A 23,065-nucleotide genomic window follows, 5' to 3' on the forward strand; every position below is an offset into this window, starting at 1 on the left:
CTTTTAAAAAAAAGAGTTGATTAGCAGTTACGTAAGACTTGGTTATGGCTCTGCTGTAAGCTCCTAAGGGGCTAGGTTCACTTCTTTTATATCTTCGTTGTGCACCGTCACCCCACTCCCCCTGCTCCTATGTGATTAAGAATTCAGTAAAATTTACCAGTCAGTAGAAGTCTGCCTATAGAACAAAGAAAATTAAGGTAGCATTTTACTACTTGGTCATATTTTTCAGACCTGGGATTTTGTCCTAGCAAGTAAAGCTATGTAATATTTGGCAAGCACCCCAACTAAGAATTTTTTAAATCTGCAAAATAGGAGGGTTAGATTATATCCTTCTAAATTCACACCCCCTTTTTTTAATTTGGGGATCTACATTTTACCAATTTTTATAGCTAGACCTTTGAAAAGGGGTGAAATTTAGACTTTATTGTACAAATCAATTTATTCAAAGTCCAAAGATTCTTATAGATTACATTGTTTCATTGGATTTTGAAATATTATTACTACAATATAACCGGATCATTAACTAGGACTTGAAATCTTTTGAGAATTTATTCTTTTTAAGAAAAGATTTTAGCCTACCTAAAATGTTCTTTGTTACTTTCTACTAGAAAATTATAGTCAGTATTTCTAGCTTTTTGTTTACCCACCTGTTCTTGAGCTTTATGATTTGGGGGAATAGAACTGGTAAAAGCTCACACTAGATCAGGTGTGTTCAGGGTGGAATGGCCAAAGACATCTATGGACTCTGGGAAACAAACTGAGGGTTTTAGAGGGGAGGCAGGGTGGGGGGATGGGTTAGCCTGGTGATGGGTATTAAGGAGGGCACGTATTGCATGGAGCGCTGGGTGTTATACGCAAACAGTGAATCATGGAACAACACTACATCAAAAACTAATGATGTACTGTATGGTGACTAACATAAAAAAAAAAAAGCTCAGACTAAAGATTCTCCGATTTCCTGTTTGCTGGAATAGATAGCATCACACTCTGCTACATTATAGTTAAATATAAAATTTTAATTCAAATTTTCAATGGGGGGGGGCTCTTTAGTTCTGAAGATTGTAAAATACAAATAAAAGTGGATTTCTAAAGTGGAAACTTTTGGGAGAAAGATGTGTTAAACTGTAAACATTATAGAAGTTCAGAAGGTTTTCTATAGGCAGTACCCATTATACAAATGAGTATAGTCATAGTCCAAAACCCTGAAGCTCTGCTGTTGCCTTTGAAAGCCTTTTTGTTGTTTGTTTAATCTCCAGGTCCAAAAAGGGAGCTAGCTATTGGGGGGGGGGGGGACACACTGGAAGAACTGATCTTAGAGCAGAGTATGCCCAGTACTAATTTCCTTCTCCACTTTACCTTTCACTATTAGTCTGTGAAAGATTAATGAATTTTGATAAATATGTTTTAAATACATAAGTAACTTTGGGTCACCTGGCTGTCTCAGTTGGTAGAGCATACAACTCCTGAGTTCAAGCCCCATGTTGTGAGTAGAGTTTATTTAAATAAGTAACTTTTGGTAACTAGTTATTTATATCTGTCTGAATCATTTCAGCAGTAGTGCTTTTCTCAGAACACCTTAGATAACTCCCAGAAAGTTCGGATTAAGGAATATGAAGGTCATTTTGCAGTTTGGAGCACTTTGCAGGATAGGACGGCCTAGGGGAGATGCTAAAGTAGAAGACTGAGTTAACAAGAGTAGACCAAAGGGGAAGTGCTAGCAGTGGGAAGGACAAAGGAAGGAAAGTGTTAAAATCAAGTGTTTCAGATTTCTGCCTAGGGGCACCTGGGTTGCTCAGCCTGTTAAGCATCTAACTCTTGTGGCTCAGGTCATGAGCCCTGAGTCATGAGTGGGGTTGTGGGATCAAGCCCTGCGTCAGGCTCCATGCTCATTGTGGAGTGTGTTTGAAATTCTCTCTCCCTCTCCCGTTTGCACACGCTCTCGCTCTCCTCTCTCTCTTAAATAAATAATAAAAATTTCTGCCTAGTGTTCACTCTTTCCAAAGATAATAGAACAGAAATATCTTCCTCTTTTGTACTCTGATTTCCTACTATTAGGGTCCAAAGCTCAGGCTTCTATTTGGATTATCAGTAAGCTGTATTGTCAGGTAATTGGACTTCTGAGGACCTTACTGCTGTCTGAATAGTACTATCCAATAGAAATATGATGTATAACACATATGTCATTTAAAATGTTCTAATAGCCGCATTTTAAAAAATAAAAAGACACAGGTAAGAGTAAGTTTAATAAATTTAGCCCAGTATATCCAGAGTATCATTTCAATGTGTGATCAGTCATTGACATATCTTACTTTTTTTCATACTAAGACTTAAAAATCTGTATTGTACAATTACAGCATATCTCAGTTCATACTAGCCACATTTTAAGTGTTCAGAACCAGTGGCTATTGTTTTGGATGCTGCAGGTCTAGAACATAGTTTGAGAATAAAAATGTTTCACAAGTTTTAAATCATAAAATTTTGGAACACAGTCTAAAAACTCATTTGACCTCTTTGAGCCTTGGTTTCCCCTTCTCTACAAGTAGGGGGTTGGACTAGGTGAACTCTTAGATTTCTACGAGTTCCCACATTGTATGTGTCTAGAGAAGCAAACTAATGGTATTTTGGGATTGATTATAGTATTTTTATCAACAGTATCCCACAGAACTTTCTTTTTTTATAATTAAGCTATCATCGATCAGATTCAATTAAGAATATTTAGGGGCACTTGGGTGGCTCAGTCGATTAAGTTTCCGACTCTTGATTCTGGCTCAGGTCATGATCTCAGGGTTGTGACCACGCTGGGCATGAACCCTGCTTGAGATTCTCCTCTCTCTGCCCCTCCCCCTCCCTCCCTCCCTCTCTTAAAACTTGTTTTTTTATTTGGCATAAACTTGTAAGTGGTAAAGCTGGAATTCAAACCAAGGTCTGTCTTTATCACAAACCTTGTATTCTCTCCACTATACTTACTGTATAGCCTCCCACTTAGTCCAAGGAATTTTCACTGTGCCAAGTAAGAAATAAAATGTTGAGATTAATTACATTTCACTAAAAAGCAGCTTTATTATTGAATACTGAAAAGCTCTATACTGTGTTTACTAATTATCATGAAATAGTTTAGTAATTTATTTTTCTCAGATTGTTTTTCTTGACCACCAGAAAATATAACTGATCTCATAATTTTCTTTGACTGGTCTCATGGCCCATCCCTTCTTGACTTTCATGGTACTGTAGTTTTACAGTGAGAACAGCCAGAAAGTAGCTTTAGTTTGACAAAACAGACAAATGGACTGTCAAGTCCTTTGACTGTAAGGTCAAGAAGTCTGACAATCTCAAGAACAAGTTTGCAGTGAGAATCTATACCCAACAATGGTTGAGGAGAAAAGAGACTCTTTTTACCTGATTCCCAAGGTAAAGACTGTATTCTTTAAAAAAAAAAAAAAAAAAGGTCTCAGACTGCTGTACACAGGCCAGAAGTGCGTTTTCACATGGTATTTTCCCTTTTTTTCCCCACAAGGATTAAATATTTAAGAATTGGGAGATATAACAATAAACTATAGATTTCTTGGGGGGGGGGGGAAGGGAATATCTAGCAACACTAGGCCCACACGTTTCATGGACTTAACTAGCTGCTGCCTCCCTGACATGAGCATGGGGTGTGCCAGTGGTCCCAGATCCCAGTCAATCATCCTATATTCTCTCACTGCTCTCATTTTGGATTACCTGTGTGTGCCAGTAGATAGTCCATTTGTGACCCCGGTTTTAAAGCGTACATGATAGGGGCCCCTGGATGGCTCAGTCAGTGAAGCATCTGCCTTAGGCTCAGGTCATGTAGGGTCCCTTGCTCAGTGAGAAGCCTGTTTCTCCCTCTCCCTCTGCCCCTGCCCCCCACTCGTGTGCTCTTTCTCGCTCTGCTCTCTTTCTCAAATAAATGAAATCTTTTTAAAAAGTGTACATGATAGAATTCTAGCTTATTTACCTATACATACTGTTCTGTGGACAGCCGATTTAAAGCTTATGAAGAGATATTATGTGTGTTAAATCATGTATTATAAGCAGTTCCTAGACAGGGTTCAGAATGGTACAAATTCTTCTCAAAGGGAAGGGAATAAATACTTGTTGAGGACCTCATATTATCCCTTACAGTGTAATGTCTTATTTAGTGAATCATAATTGCAGGTGGTAAGTAGTAATACTATTTTGTGTATTAGGAAAATGAGGCCAGAGTCATACAGCTAGTCAGCAATAAAGCTGGAATGCAGATCTTGATCAGTCTTTTCCCAAAGCTCATGTTCTTTCCACTATGATATATTGCCTCCCTCAATCTCAGGAATTGTTATAGGTTCCTAGATTACATATTTGGACCTCAACATATATACTGCCAGTTTCCAGGCAGAGAAAACATTTTCATCCTGACATGCATTGCCGTTTTTATTTTGGAAAAGTTGACAAGCACTAGATAGTTTCTTTGCTTTTATTTAGTTGCTTGTGCTGCTGAGGAGAAAGGAATAGTTGATAAAGGATAATTGACAGAGGGAGCAATATGGTATTCTGAGCTGTCTCTATTACCAAAGGAGAACTTTTGTTTTCTTTGATACCACTATTCCTAAACCCATTCCCTTGTCTGGACATCTGATCTCCTCTAAGTGGTAGAGACATCTGCTAATAGTTTTATTTTTTCATCCAGAAAGCATTTATGATATACGCCTCTGATTAAAGATCCTGGGGGTAAATTCCAAAGGACAGGATATCTGCCTCTAAGAATTTATATATATATATTTTAAAGATATTATTTTAAGTAATCTCTACACCCAATGTGGGGCTCGAATTTACAACCCCAAGATCAAGAGTCACATGTTCTACTGATTAAGCCAGCCAGGGACCCCAAGAATTTATATTCTTTTAAAAAAAAAAACATGAGGGAAATTATATAACAAATTGATACCTATAAAAAAGTGAACTATACAAAAAAGGACAAGGAGATGCTGATAAAGATGATTGCAGAAGAGAAATAGTTGCAACTGGTAATCATTTAGTTCTCCTCAAGTCCAGCAATGCTAAAAATCATCAGGAAGGGCGCCTGGGTGGCTCAGTTGGTTAAGCGACTGCTTTCGGCTCGGGTCATGATCCCACGGTCCTGGGATCGAGTCCCGCATCGGGCTCCCTGCTCTGCGGGGAGCCTGCTTCTCCCTCTCCCACTCTCCCTGCTTGTGTTCCCTCTCTCGCTGTGTCTCTCTCTGTCAAATAAATAAAAATAAAAAATCTTTAAAAGTAAAAAAATAAAAATCATCAAGAAGCAGAGCCCACTCTTAAATTCAGAAGTAATAAAGACCTATATCATGTGGTGTGAAAACTGGCGTGGGAGGTCTTAGCCTGTTCTTAGATCTAACCATGAGGCCAAGCGCAAGTGAGTAATAATAATAAAAATAACTTGAACTTCTCACCCATAACAAGAACAAATACTTGCAGACGTTCATCAAGTAATTTATCTTTCCTTCTTCCATGGTTCTCATTATATAAACTATTGAATTATGTATTCTCCTTCATAGCTTAGGTCATTATTAGAGGTCCTAGAGTTGTATCAGCCTCTGGTTGATGACCACATTTTCAGTCTGTTTCTGCTGTTTTTTCATATCATGCCAAACAAGTTGGTAAGTGCTAGACACATGCTATGCTTTCATACTCAGTCCCTTATTTTCTCCTTCCTGTTTAGGTTTTCTTGTGGCCATTTCATCATCACTGTCACCATCTACTAAACTTACCTATATGTAGGTCATTAGGATGCTGAGGCCGAGGATGGGTGTTGTTTTTTGGTTTTTGTTCTCAAGAAACAATCTTGTCTGCTTAGTGAAGTTTTGTTTCCTTCTGTAAAAGATACGCAATAAATATTGATTTGATTCTAGACTTGTCTTTAACATCTTTAGTTTTAGATTGTTGAAGATCTTATAAACAACTATTGCTTTAAGTAAATAAAAGATGTCTTAGAACCTATGCTGCTAATTAGAAAACTATTTCCTAGCACTGTCTTAAAAATGTTAGTGTATTGGGGCGCCTGGGTGGCTCAGTCGTTAAGCGTCTGCCTTCGGCTCAGGTCATGATCCCAGGGTCCTGGGATCGAGCCCCGCATCGGGCTCCCTGCTCGGCCAGGAGCCTGCTTCTCCCTCTCCCACTCCCCCTGCTTGTGTTCCCTCTCTAGCTGTCTCTCTCTCTGTCAAATAAATAAAATAAAATAAAAAATCTTAAAAAAAAAAAATGTTAGTGTATTGTAATTGAATTAAATTGTTTAGACCCTGATCGTTGGAACAGTTGTGAAGTGAGGGAAGTTGGTCTTCTTTCCCTTCCAGCTATACTCGCTGTGTGTGGCAGAGCTCTTGTCCTCTCTCCGCATCCTGACTTATGATGCTGTATGACTCCTCTCCTCATGGTGTAGTCTCAGGCCATGTTTTTTGTATGTCTCATTAAACATCAGTAGGTTGGGACGCCTGGGTGGCTCAGTCAGTTAAGCGTCTGCCTTCAGCTCAGGTCATGATCCCAGCATTCCGGGATCGAGTCCTGCATTGGGCTCCCTGCTCAGCAGGGAGCCTGCTTTTCCCTCTGACCGTCCCCCAACTCATGTTTGCTCATGTGCTCATTCTCTCTCTCTCTCTGTCTCTCAAAAAATAAATAAAATCTTAAAAAAAAAAAATTAGTAGGTTGATGAAGTAGTATGTTAGACATGTTTGTTGTCTGCCCTGATAATCTCTTTATTTTCAACTGTCAGAAAAACTTTCATCCTAATTTTTTTTTCCATTTTTCTACCTCAGCTTTCCTGGCCTTCTTGTTTAGTTTAATTGTGAAAATAGTTATTCTCATTTAAGGAAATGACCAGTAGTTTTTTCCTACAATGTTTTAGACAAGGTCTTTATATAAAAATAATTATGTATAATAATAAAACTCTGAACTAGCTATTTTTTTGTCTTGTTCTTACTATATCACCTTAATAATCCACTTTTCTATGATTATTCAGAAGATTGACTTAACTTTTGTCTTGTGTTTTAACAGAAGGAGAATATGTTAAAATGTTTATGCGAGGTCGGCCAATTACAATGTTCATTCCTTCTGATGTTGAAAACTATGATGACATCAGAACAGAACTGCCTCCTGAGAAGCTGAAACTGGAGTGGGTGTATCCTTCTCTACTGTGACAGCAAATTTGTTTGCTTTGTCTTTAGTTCAAGAAAAATTCATTGGGCGCCTGGGTGGCTCAGTTGGTTAAGCGACTGCCTTCGGCTCAGGTCATGATCCTGGAGTCCCTGGATCGAGTCCCGCATCGGGCTCCCTGCTCGGCAGGGAGTCTGCTTCTGCTTCTGACCCTCCCCCCTCTCATGTGCTCTCTCTCTCTCATTCTCTCTGTCTCAAATAAATAAATAAAATCTTTAAAAAAAAAAAGAATTCATTTACCTAACCTCTATCAAAATTGTCTTTATACAAAAATATATATATAATAAACATTGTAACCACTTGAGAAAGTAAAGAGATCTTACCTCTCATCCTTCACATATTATATATATTTTGCTATTAGCAATTTAAAACCACCCAAATTAATATCTTTGAATAGGGCAAGTGGTATTATTGTATGAACATCGTGGCAGCTACTTACAGTGTGGTAGAAAAGGCATTAGGCTGGAATGGGAAGACTAGTGTTTGAGTCTCAGCTCTGCCACCTCCAATGAACCTTACTTCCCTTATAAAAAGAGGTTAGTAACTCCTACTTTACTGAGCTATTGTAAGAATTAAATAAGGAAACATCAGTTAAGCATTTTGTAACTTGTGAAATGATGTAAATTATTTTAAGAGCTCAAATTAACAAGATTGGTTCTAATTCCAGAATTAACTTCTCAGCCTGACTTTGTAAAAAAATGACTACATAAAAGACCTCCCTTAATTTCACTTAGAAATTTTTCTCTTAGAACCTTTGAGAAACTCCATGAAACAGAATGGAGCTAGTAGTTTGAACTCAGCTTTCTGCCTCCATTCTCCTATAAGCTCTTTCCCCTACCCTTTCATTCATTCCCTCATTTCTGCAGAAATTAGCTTGGGAAGACTCACCAGTCCTATAATTCTGTACAACTTTTTAATAAACACTCTGCCTACCAACTGTGCCTAGCTGTCTTACTCATTATTTAGGTCAAGCATAAATGTCATTTTCTCCACTCTTCTTTTGATCCCTCTCTTCACTTTCTCTCCATTTACATTAGGTGTTCCTTCTATGCTTTCTCCTAGGATACTGTTACTTTTCTTTCCATAATTTCTAATGATCTTTTGGTGTTTGTTTTTGTCATCTTTGCCAGAGCATAAGCTTCAGGGACACAGGCCTCTGTTTGTTTTGTTCAGAACTGTATGTTCAGCCTGTGCCTGCCACATGTTAGGAACTCAATATGTATTTGGGGAATGAGGAAACTAAGATTTATGCACATTAAAAACTCAGGATTGCACCCTGGATAGTGGCAGGACTTGAGTTTCCTAGTTTCGATGCATTCCTGTTTTCTTTATACCTTCCTCATTCCCTTAGGTATCCATGAAAAACTTGTTAGTTTACACCTTAAAAATTGTGTTATTTAAAACCCTTGACTTTTGTGTTTAAGATACGGTTATCGAGGAAAGGACTGTCGCGCTAATGTTTACCTTCTTCCTACCGGAGAAATAGTGTATTTCATAGCATCAGTAGTAGTACTATTTAATTATGAGGAGAGAACTCAGCGACACTACCTGGGTCACACAGACTGTGTGAAATGGTTGGTATCATTGAACACTTTTTTTTTTCTTTGTCATTTTTGCTTTTCTTTTTAATTTGGGTTTTTTCAGAAATGGTTTCTTGTGGAGAGCTCTCAGATGTTAAGGATATTATGGTCATTCTGTAGAATATATTTTAAAAAGTGGCATTTTAATATGGGGAAGTTCTAGTGTAACTTTTAAAGCATTTTTATTTCTTCTGACAATTTAATTGATAATCTTCTGGAAAGTAATGAGCCATACATACTAAGAACAAAATACTTTGAGCTTGGTTGCAAGATGTAGAAAGAGTCTAGGTATAGACAGGAAAGACATCCTTTTAAAAATTTTGCTCGTCACTCATGTTTAACATGAGAAATGTGGGCATATATGCTGCCCTATTTTCAGTTTGTACTTAAGAATTTCTTGCCCCAAGTTTGACTTACAAGATTGCAGCATGAAGAACTAATTAAAAGTTTGGAGGTGCTATGTGTGAGGATGTTCACTGTGTTCCTTTGTAGAAAAGCAGAACTATTAGAAGAGCTGTTCAGTCAGTAATATGCAATAATTGCTATTTTATATAGCAAACAGGGAAAATGCTGACATTGTAATAGATTACATTTGCACAGTGCAGTACCACATCTTCAGTATGATAAAACCATCTGACTGTGCATGCGCATATGCAGGACTAGAAAGGAACTTGAACAGATGAAGACAGTTTAACTTATCCTGTCACAATTGTGAATTTAGTGTTCCATTGTCTATTTTAGTTTAGCAAAGAAAGAAAAACTATGGCCAAAACTTAGATGTTTGATGTTTATTTTATTTGCTAAAGAAAATAAAGCAGATAAGTCACAAGAATTTTTTAATGATTAAAAACTGAAAACTGTTTGACAGATGTTGTTACTAAGGCATATTTTGGCTGTTTCACATGTTTCCCATATTTAAAATTATTGTTAATACTGTTTTTTAGCCTTGCTATCCATCCTGACAAAATTAGGATTGCAACTGGACAGATAGCTGGAGTGGATAAAGATGGAAGGGTGAGTGGCATAGTGTTCTGCAGGCTGTACCAATGACATTGCCATCAGAATGGAATCGATTGTAATTTTAACCATGGCTTGTTTATTTTATTCTTTTAAATGGCAACTAAGGGATTTCTAGTATAAGCAGGGAAAAAATATAGCAGAATGTAAGAACATTCCAAAAAACAAAAGAGAATCATACTATTTAAATATTTTTCTCTAAAAATAAATGTTCTCCCTAAGGAAACTATTTACTTGTAAAATTGGGAGGACTCATAAGCTTGTTACTTTTTTTTTTTTTTAACATAGCATAACTTATCAGTGTTAGCCAGAGGATACTACAGTTTCACTACATTGATGGACCTCTTGATTTTATATATGACTAGAACTGATAACACTTTAAAATTTTCAGTTCCTACTCAATATTATTAGGTTGGTTTACGTAATAAATCCCTTACTTGTAAGGATCAGCAGTATTATTGATGACTGATTAACATGTGTCTGATTGTACCCATGACATTCTCTGGCTTGAGTTTATTTAAAGAAAAGGAGTTGGAATGGTTATATTGGATGACTTCTAAGGCCCCTTCCAGTTTCAAATTCTGTTTAAGAACTGATTAGCAATTTATTGGACACTGATTAGGAAAAAAAAGTATTAGTTTCCCAGGAATGAAGGTAACGTTAAAAGCAGAGTATCCAGAGCAAATTTGCCTGGGTTAGAATTCTAACTCTGCCTTTTAATAACTGTATAACTTTGGGCAAGTTATTCAAATCTCTATATCTCCGTTTCCTCATCTGTTAAATGGTGATTATTATAGTACATAGTTCATAGGATTATGAGGAATAAATTAATTAATACATGTACTTAGAATAGAATATGACATAGTAAATACTAAATCATTTGTAGCTACTATTATTATCACTGTTGTTATTTTCTTGTTTTCATAGTATGAGAAGAAAACACCTACTCAAGATTCTTTGGGGTCATGTCTAATGCAGTAGCTATTTTATATTAGATGTTTATCCATCCCTACTGCTTTTTAAAGATGGCAGACAGTTCTGTGTGGTAACAGTATTTATTTGCATCCACCTGAATACCAGTTAGTCCTGCTAGCTTGTATTTTTCCCGTTGTTTTTGCAGCCTCTGCAACCCCATGTCAGAGTGTGGGATTCAGTTAGTTTATCCACACTGCAAATTATTGGACTTGGGACCTTTGAGCGTGGAGTAGGATGCCTGGATTTTTCAAAAGCAGTAAGTAACCGTTTTTAAAGAAGTGAGCAAGCTGCATAAAGAAGCAGAAAAGAAGATAAGCTCAGTTGTGTGTGTGTGTATGTGTGTGTATTCATAGAAAGTGCTAACTCTGAATTGTTAGCTATTGCTTAGCAATGGACAGCATTTTAACCTAGGTACTAAAGTATACTTTGGTTTAAATGGGATACAGGTTATTATACCTAATTATACTTTTGTTCTGAATCCTATTATGAAATAGGATTCCTGTAGTTGCAGGAAATGGTTAGAGGAATATATACATAGCATGGTATAATTGAAATGAGCAGTAGGATGTGCTTTTTTTGCTTCAGCTTGAATCATGGAAATCTATTTTATTTAGAAAATTCACAGACCTGAAAGTTGGCCAGTTCTGCACAAATACTGACTTTTCTTGATGTCATGTTGGAACAAATGAAATAATCAGACCTTTGTGGGGTGTGTGGGTGACTCAGTTGGTTAAGCGACTGCCTTCAGTTCAGGTCATGATTCTGGAGTCCCAGGATTGAGTCCTGCATCAGGCTCCCTGCTCAGTGGGGAGTCTGCTTCTCCCTCTGACCCTCCCCCCTCTCAGGCTCTCTCTCTCATTCTCTCTCTCTCTCAAATAAATAAAATCTTTAAAAAAAAAAATCAGACCTTTGTACTTACTAAAATCATGAATTATCTTGGTTCTGAATTGATGACAACATGAGTTTAAAATTCAGTATCTAGCAGTCTTACCTAAACTTTGAGGCTTTATTCTGAGGGGAAAATAAAACGAGGATATTACTCATTGAAACATTCTATTTTTTCTTGAATTATATACAATTATAGAGTATACAGGAGATCTACATTTTAGGATCCATGATTTTAAATTTCAAATACAAACACCCCTCCAGATCTTATTGGGGCTCACTCATACTTTAGAATATATGTATATATTCAGGGGCACCTGGGTGGCTCAGTCATTAAGCGTCTGCCTTCAGCTTAGGTCATGATCCCAGGATCCTGGGATCGAGCCCTGCATCGGGCTCCCTGCTCAGCGGGAAGCCTGCTTATCCCTCTCCCATTTCCCCTGCTTGTGTTCTGCTCTCGCTCTCTGTCAAATAAATAAAATCTTAAAAAAAAAAAGTAAAATATATGTATGTGTTCATATTACCTCTTCAGTTCCTAGCTGTCAGCAGGTTTATTATGGATTATGGGAGTTTTGTGGGACATGGAGGTGGAAGGGACATTTTTTAGAATTTAAAGATAAATTTGGGTGGACATAGGAACTTTGCTAGCTTTGAAGGTACTGAATGTCCAGAGGTCCAGTGAGACAAGAATTGTGAGAAAGGCATTTACAAAAGGTGGTAAGTGGACAGAAGGTTTTTCACTACCTTTCTTACCCTTAAATTTCTGTAGCAGGAACTGTTGTCATCTTGTTGGTAACATTGTTACAGTGTTAAGACTATCTTGGATTGCCTCACTCTAACTTTCCCTAGTTTAGGTAATTGTTTTAATATAGGCTAAAAAAAGAGAAGAGAGTAATAAGCTCTCCCCTTCCTCAGTACCTCTTTTCACCACAGTATTTCTTTCTCCCATATATGTCATTAGGCATATACTGCAAATGCTAATGGAAAACAATTTTTTAGTATCCACATTTTTTTTCATAAACTGGGAGACTTAAATTATATGAATGAAAATAGTTTCAGAAAAATAGAAAAGAGGGGTGCCTGGTTGGCTCAGTCAGTTAAGTGTTTGACTCTTAATTCAGCTCAGATCATGATCTCACAATCGTGAGATCAGGCCCTGCGTCACGCTCCACACCTGAGTGGTGAATCTGCTTGAGATTCTCTCTCTCCATCTCCCTTGGCCTCTCCCTACCCATGTTTACTTTCTCTCTCTCAAATAAATAAATCTTTAAAAAAAAATTTTAAAGGAAAATAGAAAATTTGTTTTATTTATCTCATTTATCCATGTTAATGTAAGTCAGGTATATCATGGAAAACTGTATTGCTATCTGACTAACAGAAGTAACTTAGATGGCAGGTGGGAGTTAACCTAGGGGGAAAAAATTAAAAATAGAAAATATTTTTAAATGAATCTTCATTATATTTCTGAAGAAAATACAGTCAGGAAATAGGATAATCATTTTCTTTCAAGGAGCTGTGAGTTTAAAGGATTTGGGATTATCTTAATATTGGCAGTTTTAATAATATGGTATTTCTTCTTAGAAAGTCAACTTTAACTGAAAATTTTTAAATGCCTTTAATTGATTTTTCTTTAGGATTCAGGTGTTCATTTATGTGTTATTGATGACTCCAATGAGCATATGCTTACTGTGTGGGATTGGCAGAAAAAATCAAAAGGAGCAGAAATAAAGGTAAATCAAAAGTTTTAATTATTATTTTTCAGAATACATTATTTGTTTTGCAGATCCTTGGAAGTATATTGCATATCCTTAAGTTGCAAGAGCATACCAACTGGCCATATTCATTAGATTTATTGATTTGCCATTATTCTAATGATATTAAGAATACCTACCATTTATTTTTTTTTTAACAACACCTGTTTATAGTCTGTAGTTTCTGTGATAGTATCTATAAATCCTGAGGTCAATTCTTAAAGTATTCTTAAGATAAAATAGTCAAGCACCTTCAACTAAATTCCAGTGATATTTCAGACACATTGTGCTACAGAAATGCCAAAGTGGATGGTTATCTCATCTCAAAATTAACTCTGAATACTCTACCTGGTTTCTTCTTTAACAAAATTTGTTACTTCATTCAATCTTTAAAGTTTTAAAAATCTAAAGGAAAAATTCATTCTAGGAATATAACTGACATAACCAAAAAGCATATGTAACGGTAAGTTTTTTGGTCTTAATTACATGTATGGGATTATTACATAAAATGCTACAGCATTTATAATTGTTGTAGAATAGGGTTGATCCTTTTGTGTGTATAACTTGTAAGAGAAGAATATAAGGTTAACATTGCAACTGTGTTCATATGGGTGGCAATGGCCTCCCTCTGAAAGGCTTTCAGAGGGATTCAGAGTGACAGGATGACTATAAAAAGCCTGTGACATATTTGCTGTACTCTTAAATAACATCACATTCCTCTTTAGTTGTGCACGCTCTCTCTCTTAGCAGTTTTGATACAAGCTTCAAGCTTTCAGCTTGTTGGTCAAAAAGAGATTCTTTTAAATAATGTAAGTTAATCTTTTGAAAGAGTAGATTGATTGTACTTGAAAAGAATATGACATGTCAGGAAACCTCAAATCTTAAAAAACAAAATGAGGACATAGATTGTCTTTCAGCCATCATTCAGAGTAATTGAACACTGAAACATGGGGACGTTATACCGAAGTAAAATGGGTGAATTTTGATCCTTTGTAGTAAAGGCTACCAGATGAAGTCTTGTGGTTTTCCTCCTACTGGCCACTCTTTGATCTCCTTTCCAGGACCTTAAATGTTGTTATTCTTCAGTTATATCCCATGTCCTCCACTGGTATCGTGTGCTCTTATGGCCTTAGTTACTGTCTGCTGTGTCCCATATCACTTAACTCTAACCCAGATCTCTCTCTAGCACACCTATATTTCTTGTTGCCTGCTAGGCATCTTTCTTTGAATGTCCTGTCCTGCAGGTCAAAATCAACATGTCCCATTCTGCACTAGTCATCTTCCTCAACCCTCAACCAGTTTCACCTCCCACCATATTCCACCTACTTGCGAAAGCGAGAAACTCTTTTCCCCTTGCTTGTCACACTGAAGTTCCTTAAGCACTGTATCCCAGAAGTCTGTATTAGAGCTCTTTCCAGTGCAAGTGACTGCAAAACAACTGAAAGATAAAGAGAATGTATTGATTCATGGTTAGGGAGAAAAAGAACACATCTAGAAAAGATCAGAGGGGAATTTTGTCTCCGGAATGACTTGATTCAGGGACTGGATCACTGATTCTCTTCTCTCTCCTCCTTTTCCTGTATGTTGACCTTATTCTCTTCCACTGTAGGTGAGCTCTATTTCTGCTTAAGTCACAGAAATTTGGGGAGTTGATACATACCTAGTTAATTTATATAAGTTTAAAATTCAGTAAGGCAACTTCAAAACCTTATTGACAGAAATTAAAGAAGACCTAAATAAATGGAGGAATATACAATAATCATGGATAGAAGAATTATAAAGAAGAAGAATTATAAAGATATTATTTCTCGGGGCGCCTGGGTGGCTCAGATGGTTAAGCGTCTGCCTTCGGCTCAGGTCATGATCTCAGGGTCCTGGGATCGAGTCCCGCATCGGGCTCCCTGCTCCTTGGGAGCCTGCTTCTCCCTCTGCTCCTCTCTCTCTGTCTCTAATGAATAAATAAATAAAATCTTTAAAAAAAAAAAAGATATTATTTCTCTGCATATTATTCTGTACTTTCAACATAGTCAAAATCCCAGCATGAATTTCATGGAAGTTGACAAGCTGAGTATGTGTGGAATTATGAAGGGATAAGAGTAGACAAAAATAACAAGGTTTATGAGGGTGTGAAGTAACTGGAACTCTCATACACTGCTGTATGTTGAACATAGAAATTGGCACAGCCATTTTTGGAAAACTGTTTGGCATTACCTTCTAAAGTTGAACATACAGATGTGCATACCCTCTACCATCCTGTTCCACTCTTAGATATAAACTCAACAGAAGTATATCCATGTGTTGACCAAAAGACAACTAATCAAAAATAATGGTAGCCAAAAAAAGGAAGTTACCCAAATGCCAATCAGTAGGAGAATGGATAAATCAATAGTGTGGTCTTTACATACAAAGGAATACAATACAGCAATGAGAATGAACAGTTTACAATATATGCACCAGTATGAAGTGAATCTCACAAATGTAGATAAAATGGGGTCAGACACAAAGGAGTACATTCTATATGATTCCAATTAAAACAAAGTAATCTATGCTGCTACAAGTCAGGATCCTGGTTACTTGAGCAGACGTAGGGGATAGTGTCTAGAAAAGATATCTAAGTTATTTCTGGGATGTTAGAAATGTTCTTTTTCTTGTTCTAGATGCTGTACAGAAATGTGTTCAGTTTGTGAAAATTTATCAAGCTCTGTACTTAGGATTTGAGTACTTTTCTGTATGTATAATATAAACCAATAAAAACTAACATAAAATATCCTGGGGGCACCTGGGTGGCTCAGTCAGTTAAGTGTCTGCCTTCTGCTCAGGTCATGATCCCAGGGTCCTGGGATCAAGCTCTGCATCAGGCTCTCTGCTCAGCGGGGAGCCTACTTCTCCCTCTGCCACCTCCCGCCCCAGCGCCTTGTGGTCTCTGATGCTCTCTTTCTCTCTGTCAAATAAATAAAATCTTTAAAAAAAAAAAAAAAAGTAAAATATCCTGTGAGGCTACACTTATACCCAAAGTGATTTAATTTCATAGATTACTTCAAGTTATATATTGAATATCTTACACTAGCATTATGGGTTTGTATACTGGGAGTATTTGTAGTTAAGTTTTATAACCCTCAGTCCATTTGGCATAAGATTCAACTGTCAAGTAGTTTTGATTCTTGTCCAAGTGAAAACGAGGGACTGTTCAGTTTTTAAAAGGTAGCATCAGGGTGCCTGGCTGATTCAGTTGGGAGAGCATGTGACTCTTGATCTCAGGGTCATGAGTTCAAGCCCCACATTGGGCATAAGATTACTTAAAAAAAAAAAAAGGCACCTCTAGAAGAGAGAGGACTAATTTTTGTTTTGTTATTAACATTATCTTTAAAATTTACTTTGACCTACGTATGTATAATCATTGTGGAGAATTATATAGCAAGAAAAGGTACTGCCCTTTTCCCTCATCTTATAACCTGAATTCTAGTTAAGGGGGAAAAGCATTTAGATTAGATTGTTTGGGTTTTATATATGTGCCTGTATAAGGCCCTCAAACTCAAATGTTAGTAGAAATGTAAAATTGGCAGAAATATTGGAGTCCTAGGAAAATTTCTAAATTTAGATCAGTTTTTTCATTTTTCATTTTATTGGTATAAGAACATAAAACATAGGGGTTCTGGGTGGCTCAGTCGGTTAAGCATCTGACTTTTGATCTCAGCTCAGGTCTTGATCTCAGGGTCATGAGTTCGAGCTCTGCCCAGCATGGAGCCTACTTTAAAAAACATAAAATGTACTATGTTTAACTCACTTTGTTCGTAAGATTATCATGTTGATTTGCAAAAAAGAAATGCTTTCATAGACATGAAGTTCTTACCTAAGTTAAAAAATGGACATTAATGGGGCACCTGGGTGGCTCAGTCAGTTAAGTGTCCGACTCTTGGTTTTTGCTCAGGTCATGATCTCATGGGTCATGGGATAGAGCCCCATGTTGGAGTCTGCTTGAAGATTCTATCCTCCTGCCCCTCCCCCCACGTGTGTGTGCACTTGTGCGCTTTGTCTCTCTAAAATAAATCTTTCTAGGGCGCCTGGGTGGCTCAGTTGGTTGAGCGACTGCCTTCGGCTCAGGTCATGATCCTGGAGTCCCTGGATCGAGTCCTACATCGGGCTCCCTGCTCAGCAGGGAGTCTGCTTCTCCCTCTGACCCTCCCCCCCCTCATGCTCTCTCTCTCATTCTCTCTCTCTCTCAAATAAATAAAATCTTTTAAAAAAATAAATAAATAAAATAAAATAAAATAAAATAAATCTTTCTAAAAAATGGATATTATTCACCCTGCAAGTAAACAACAGCTAACAGTAAACATCTGTACAAGCATGTATTTTTTACCTCACTGTTAAGTTTGAATAGGTGCTTTTGCCATAAAACATTTGATAATTCAGTTGTGATTTACTGAATACATAGAAATATGCTGTTTTAAAAATATCCTCAATTCAGTAATTTCAGTGAAAAAACTATATTTGTAATTCTTTTGTGACTCTCATGCCTGTTTCTTCCACAGTCACACTCTAGTTCTTTTAAACTTAACTCCTGTCCTTTCTAGGTTTTTTTGAGGAAAGAGCATAAAACGTCTTCGTTTTTTGGTTTGTTTGGGTTTTTTTGTTTCGTTTGTTTTGGTATCAATAGAGTGACCATTCTGTATCTACTTTTTAAGCCCTCAGCCTGATGATGAATCTCTCAATCAGTAATATTTTCTTGGTCCATAGTACCAAGAAAGATAAGACTTTTTTTTTTTCCATCAAAATGACAGTCTGTCTTTATGATAGAATGTATATGGCTCTTGCATTTGCTAGTTTTAGTGTACTTTTACCTGAATGGAAATTAAAAGAAATCTAAAACTAATTCATACATCTTACTAGTGCAGAGTTATTATATGTAAATAGCGTAAAAGATGATACAGTAGTATGAGGACATCAAATTTAAATCATTATTCTAAAAATCTGTTAAAATTTTTCAGGAAAATTGATCTTTGAAGAAAAGACATTTTCTCAAAATGTTTCCCAGTCTTTGATTGTCAGTAGCTATAATTGGTACTTACGGAGATAAGGATATACATTCATCTAAGGCTTTATTTCTCTATCCATAGACAACAAATGAAGTTGTTTTGGCTGTGGAGTTCCATCCAACAGATGCAAATACCATAATAACATGTGGTAAATCTCATATCTTTTTCTGGACTTGGAGTGGCAATTCACTAACAAGAAAACAGGGAATTTTTGGGGTAAGGATCAGAATGTTATAACTTCATTATAAAACTTTTGATTTTTTAATTGTTGAGTAAACAAACATCATGCCAAAGGGAAAACTGAAAATTCTCTTTGTTTCATTGTAGAAATACGAAAAACCAAAATTTGTGCAGTGTTTAGCCTTCTTGGGGAATGGAGATGTTCTTACTGGCGACTCAGGTGGAGTCATACTTATATGGAGCAAAACTACTGTAGAACCCACCCCTGGGAAAGGGCCTAAAGGTACAGTATTCTCACATTAAAGTCCTCACTTTTAATGCACACATCCTGCTGTTGCAGGTTGGCTCTTACTCCTCAAAATGACTTTGGTTTTTAAGGTTTTTCATGATAATCTGTTTTTTAAAACTAAATTCTTTACAGTTACTCACTGAGCGTAGATAACCTACATTTGACTATATTCAACCTTTCCTTTTAGGAGGTTAATACAAAGTAATTAGAGATGATACAGATACGTTAATTTAAACAGTATAAAGATTAAGAGAGAAATTATCCTGATCGTTAGTGTTTTGTGAAGCCTTCACAAAAGAAATGGTATTTAAGCTACACCATAATGAATGTACAAGACTACAAAAGATACAGAACCTTGATCCCAGTTTAGGGAAACAGTGCAAGCAAAGACAGAAGGATGGATATGAATGTGAGGCATCCAGGATAATGTGAATCAGTTTGTCATGTAAAAGTTAACAGAGATAAGAGCTAGCCAATTTGAAAGAAATTTTATTTTTTTTTTTTTAAGATGTAATTTATTTGACAGAGAGCACAAGCAGGGTAGGGTGAGCAGGAGAGGGAGAAGCAGGCTCCCTGCTGAGCAGGGAGCCCAATGTGGGACTTGATCCCAAGACCCTGGGATCATGACCTGAGCCGAAGGCAGCCACTTAACCAACTGAGCCACCCAGGTGCCCCAGGAAATTTGATTTTAAAAAACAGTTTATAATTCCTACTATCAGTTTAATATATACTAAGTAATTGATAATTTAAGTAGGGATTAAGATACAGATTTTTTTAGGATGCCTGGGTGGCTCAGTCGCAGGTCATGATCCCAGAGTCCTGGGATCGAGCCCACATCAGGCTCCCTGCTCCGTGGGAAGCCTGCTACTCCCTCTTCCACTCCCTCTGCTTGTGTTCCCTCTCTCGCTGTGTATCTCTCTGTCAAATAAATAAATAAAATCTTTAAAAAAAAAAAAAAAAGATATAGACTTTTTTAGTTATACACAAGAATCCTTAAAACTGGTTGTTGAGCTCACCATAGAAGAAGAGTTACGAGGCCACGGGTCCTTTATCCCCCAGTTAGATAACCAGAAAAGACCCTACAAGGATTACAGAAGTGAAATTTTCAAAAAAAAAGTTGGGGCACCTGGGTGGCTCAGTTGGTTAAGCGATTGCTTTCAGCTCAGGTCATGATCCTGGGGCCCTGGGATCGAGCCCCGCATCAGGCTCTCTGCTCAGCATGGACTCTGCTTCTCCCTCCCCGCCGCTCCCCCTCCCCCCATGCTCTCGCTCTCAAATAAATAAAATCTTTAAAAATAAATAAATAAATGAAAAAAGTTAACAAGATAGAACTCTTACTTATGCCCCTGAAGAAGGGAGGAGAGAGTTTCTAGGATTATCAGTGCTCTTATAGAGAAGTCAAGAATAAAAACCAAGAACTGTCCATTAGTAGTTTGCAATATCAATAGAACATTAAGGCCCCCGAACACCTCTAAGTATAGAGCAGCCGGTCTCAAGATGGGAGAATTTTGAGAATCCAAGATGAAAATGAATGGGAAGTAGAGAGTTACTAGAGTCAGTCATTAGTCTTTTTAAGGTTGCCTAAAACCTGAAAATAAAATGGGAATTGCTGGTAAAGAAGAGGAGACTAAAAAGAGAGAGATGAGAATACCTGGATTGGGCATATGAGGAAGAATTATCCTTGAAAAAGAGCAAGAGCCTCCATTTTATTCTGAGACTGGAGCCTTAGGAGCTGAGATATCTTATGTGCGTAAATGGGGGGTGGGAGAAGGTCTTCCAGGATGACACTGATCTCAGTAAAGGCAACTCTGTTAAAGACTTATATTGAAGGGGTGCCTGGGTGGCTCAGTTGGTTAAGCGACTGCCTTCGGCTCAGGTCATGATCCTGGAGTCCCTGGATCGAGTCCCGCATCGGGCTCCCTGCTCGGCAGGGAGCCTGCTTCTGCCTCTGACCCTCCCCCCTCTCATGTGCTCTCTCTCTCTCATTCTCTCTGTCTCAAATAAAAAAAAAAAAAAAAGACTTCTATTGAAGTTTTTATTTTAATGGATTGTAAAAGAGTAGTAATGTAGTAAAGCATCACATAATCAGACTCTTACTTTAGAGTTCTACTTGTTGGAATTGGGATCCCACTGAAACCTTTGTCTTATCTGTGGATATTGGACTTATAATAAATGAATAATAAAACTAAAACCCTATAAATTTAGAGGTATTATTTTCTAAGCAATTAGTGATTAAAGCTATCCTTATCGACTCTCAAAAGCCTGTTTCCAAAGATCTTAACAGCTGATGATTAGTAGTTATTTATAGTATAGTAATAAAGAATGATTATCCTAATTACTACATTTGTGGCACATTTCCTACCTTCCTCCTCTCTTTTCCCAACATAGCAAGACTAGAGGGTTCAGTCTCCCTTGGGCTGAGTCTGGGGGTTTCGATGAGGCAGTATGCATGTCCATGTCATAAAATGGGACAGAGGACGGAAAAAGAATAAACTCGTAGTTTGGTCCCCTTCTTTTTCTAACTACAACCCCTTTTCCCAGCCCTCGTAGTAGGCCTTGGCATTTCTTTAGCTTTACCTCAAACTGATTGTCCTCAGAAATAGATATATTCTTTTTTTTTTTTTAAAGAATTTATTTATTTGAGAGAAAGAGCGCATGAGAGAGCACAAGTAGGGGGAGCAGCAGAAGGAGAGGGAGAAGCAGGCTCCCCACTGAGCAGGGAGGCCAGTGTGGGGCTCCATCCCAGGACCAGTCCCATTTGCGCCCAAAGTCTGCTTTGCCCTTTTCTGTGGTAGATGAAAAAATTAGAGGAATGGCACTGAAAATAGCGTTTTTTCAACCCCATTTTTCTTTACCGTTTAAGAAAAATAAAGCTGAAAAAATATCCAGAGTACCATGCTTCCTTCAAAGTAGAAGGTTATGAGAGAAAATTAGAGACCTTGTTCTAAAATCAGTGGGCTGGGAACAGAGAGATTCTTTATTAACAGCAACAGGTTGTAGCAGCAGAAAGAAAACTAGCTAAACCAATCAGACTCTTGAGAAACCACAAGAAAAGAGGTGGAGATTGACAGGGAACCAACCTGGGGTTCCTGAGACATTTCCCCTGGGGAATGGCAGAGCATTGCACCCTGGTTTTTCTTATTCATCCACCTCACCTTAAATACACTGAAACAACTTTAACAACTTCCCTTTGTCTCCCTGGAGTCTCTGCATCAGACCGTGGAAATCACCACCAATAACTTAAGAATAAGGGAATCCTTGTTTCTCTGCTCAGAAGGAAAGCCCTAATTTACATGTCTGTCTTCCCTAATAGACTTTCCCAGGACTAACACAATGTCTGGCGTTTGGTACTAGCTGTTTGAAAATTATTTGTTAAACCTTTTTTTTTTTTTTTTAAAGATTTTATTTATTTATTTGAGAGAGAGGATGAGAGGAGAGAGAGAGCACATGAGAGGGGGGAGGGTCAGAGGGAGAAGCAGACTCCCTGCCGAGCAGGGAGCCCGATGCGGGACCCGATCCCGGGACTCCAGGATCATGACCTGAGCCGAAGGCAGTCACTTAACCAACTGAGCCACCCAGGCGCCCTGTTAAACCTTTTGTTAAGGAAATGACTTTAATCTTACTTTTGGGTATTAGTGTAGGAATAAAAGTTGAGCGGTACTGATGAAAGCACTATTTTCATGAAAATGTGGAATTTGTAGACTTGTAGATTTCTTACCATTGTGCAGATTTTTATACTGTTTTTGGGGAGATATACTACAGTGGTGTTTTCCATATCTATTCAGCTGAATTTCTAAGTTTGGTGGGTAAATTGGATAGAAATTAATCCTTAAATTGTATTACCAGTGATCCTGATCTCATTGGCTGTGCTTTCTTTAGCTTCTTTTGCCTGGTTTAGGTTCAAAATTCATGAGAAGGATGGCAGTGGATTGAGGATTCTTAAGAAAAAAGAAAGAACAATGATACTATCAACTACCTTTCCCACTCATCTCTGTTTTCTTTTTCCTGGGCTCATTTGCTCAGTATTAGAAATGTGAGGGACAGCATTGTCTACCAAAACAGTGACTTAAATTTGACATGTGCTGAGGTGGGAGGCAGGGAGAGGTTTTTATCTAAAAAACTTGTGGCTTAGCCTTTGTGCAAAGAAAATCTGCA

The 23,065-nt window shown here is 37.5% G+C and overlaps 1 protein-coding gene across 2 annotated transcripts in view; it reads left to right on the forward strand.

Moving 5' to 3' along the window:
• The window catches only part of EML4 (EMAP like 4), a 147,420-nt gene that overhangs the window by 87,928 nt on the left and 36,427 nt on the right, over window positions 1-23,065 (forward strand). For both annotated transcript variants that reach the window (XM_035000988.1, XM_035000989.1), the window contains 7 exons: window positions 7,039-7,162; window positions 8,622-8,771; window positions 9,722-9,791; window positions 10,915-11,025; window positions 13,289-13,384; window positions 18,523-18,657; window positions 18,769-18,904. In XM_035000988.1, the coding sequence (XP_034856879.1) occupies window positions 7,039-7,162; window positions 8,622-8,771; window positions 9,722-9,791; window positions 10,915-11,025; window positions 13,289-13,384; window positions 18,523-18,657; window positions 18,769-18,904 (822 nt within the window). The remainder of the gene's footprint in view (window positions 1-7,038; window positions 7,163-8,621; window positions 8,772-9,721; window positions 9,792-10,914; window positions 11,026-13,288; window positions 13,385-18,522; window positions 18,658-18,768; window positions 18,905-23,065) is intronic.

Source organism: Mirounga leonina, unplaced genomic scaffold (genome assembly GCF_011800145.1).
Source record: "Mirounga leonina isolate KUSES-001 unplaced genomic scaffold, KU_Mleo_1.0 Mir_125, whole genome shotgun sequence".
NCBI classification, from domain to species: domain Eukaryota; kingdom Metazoa; phylum Chordata; class Mammalia; order Carnivora; family Phocidae; genus Mirounga; species Mirounga leonina.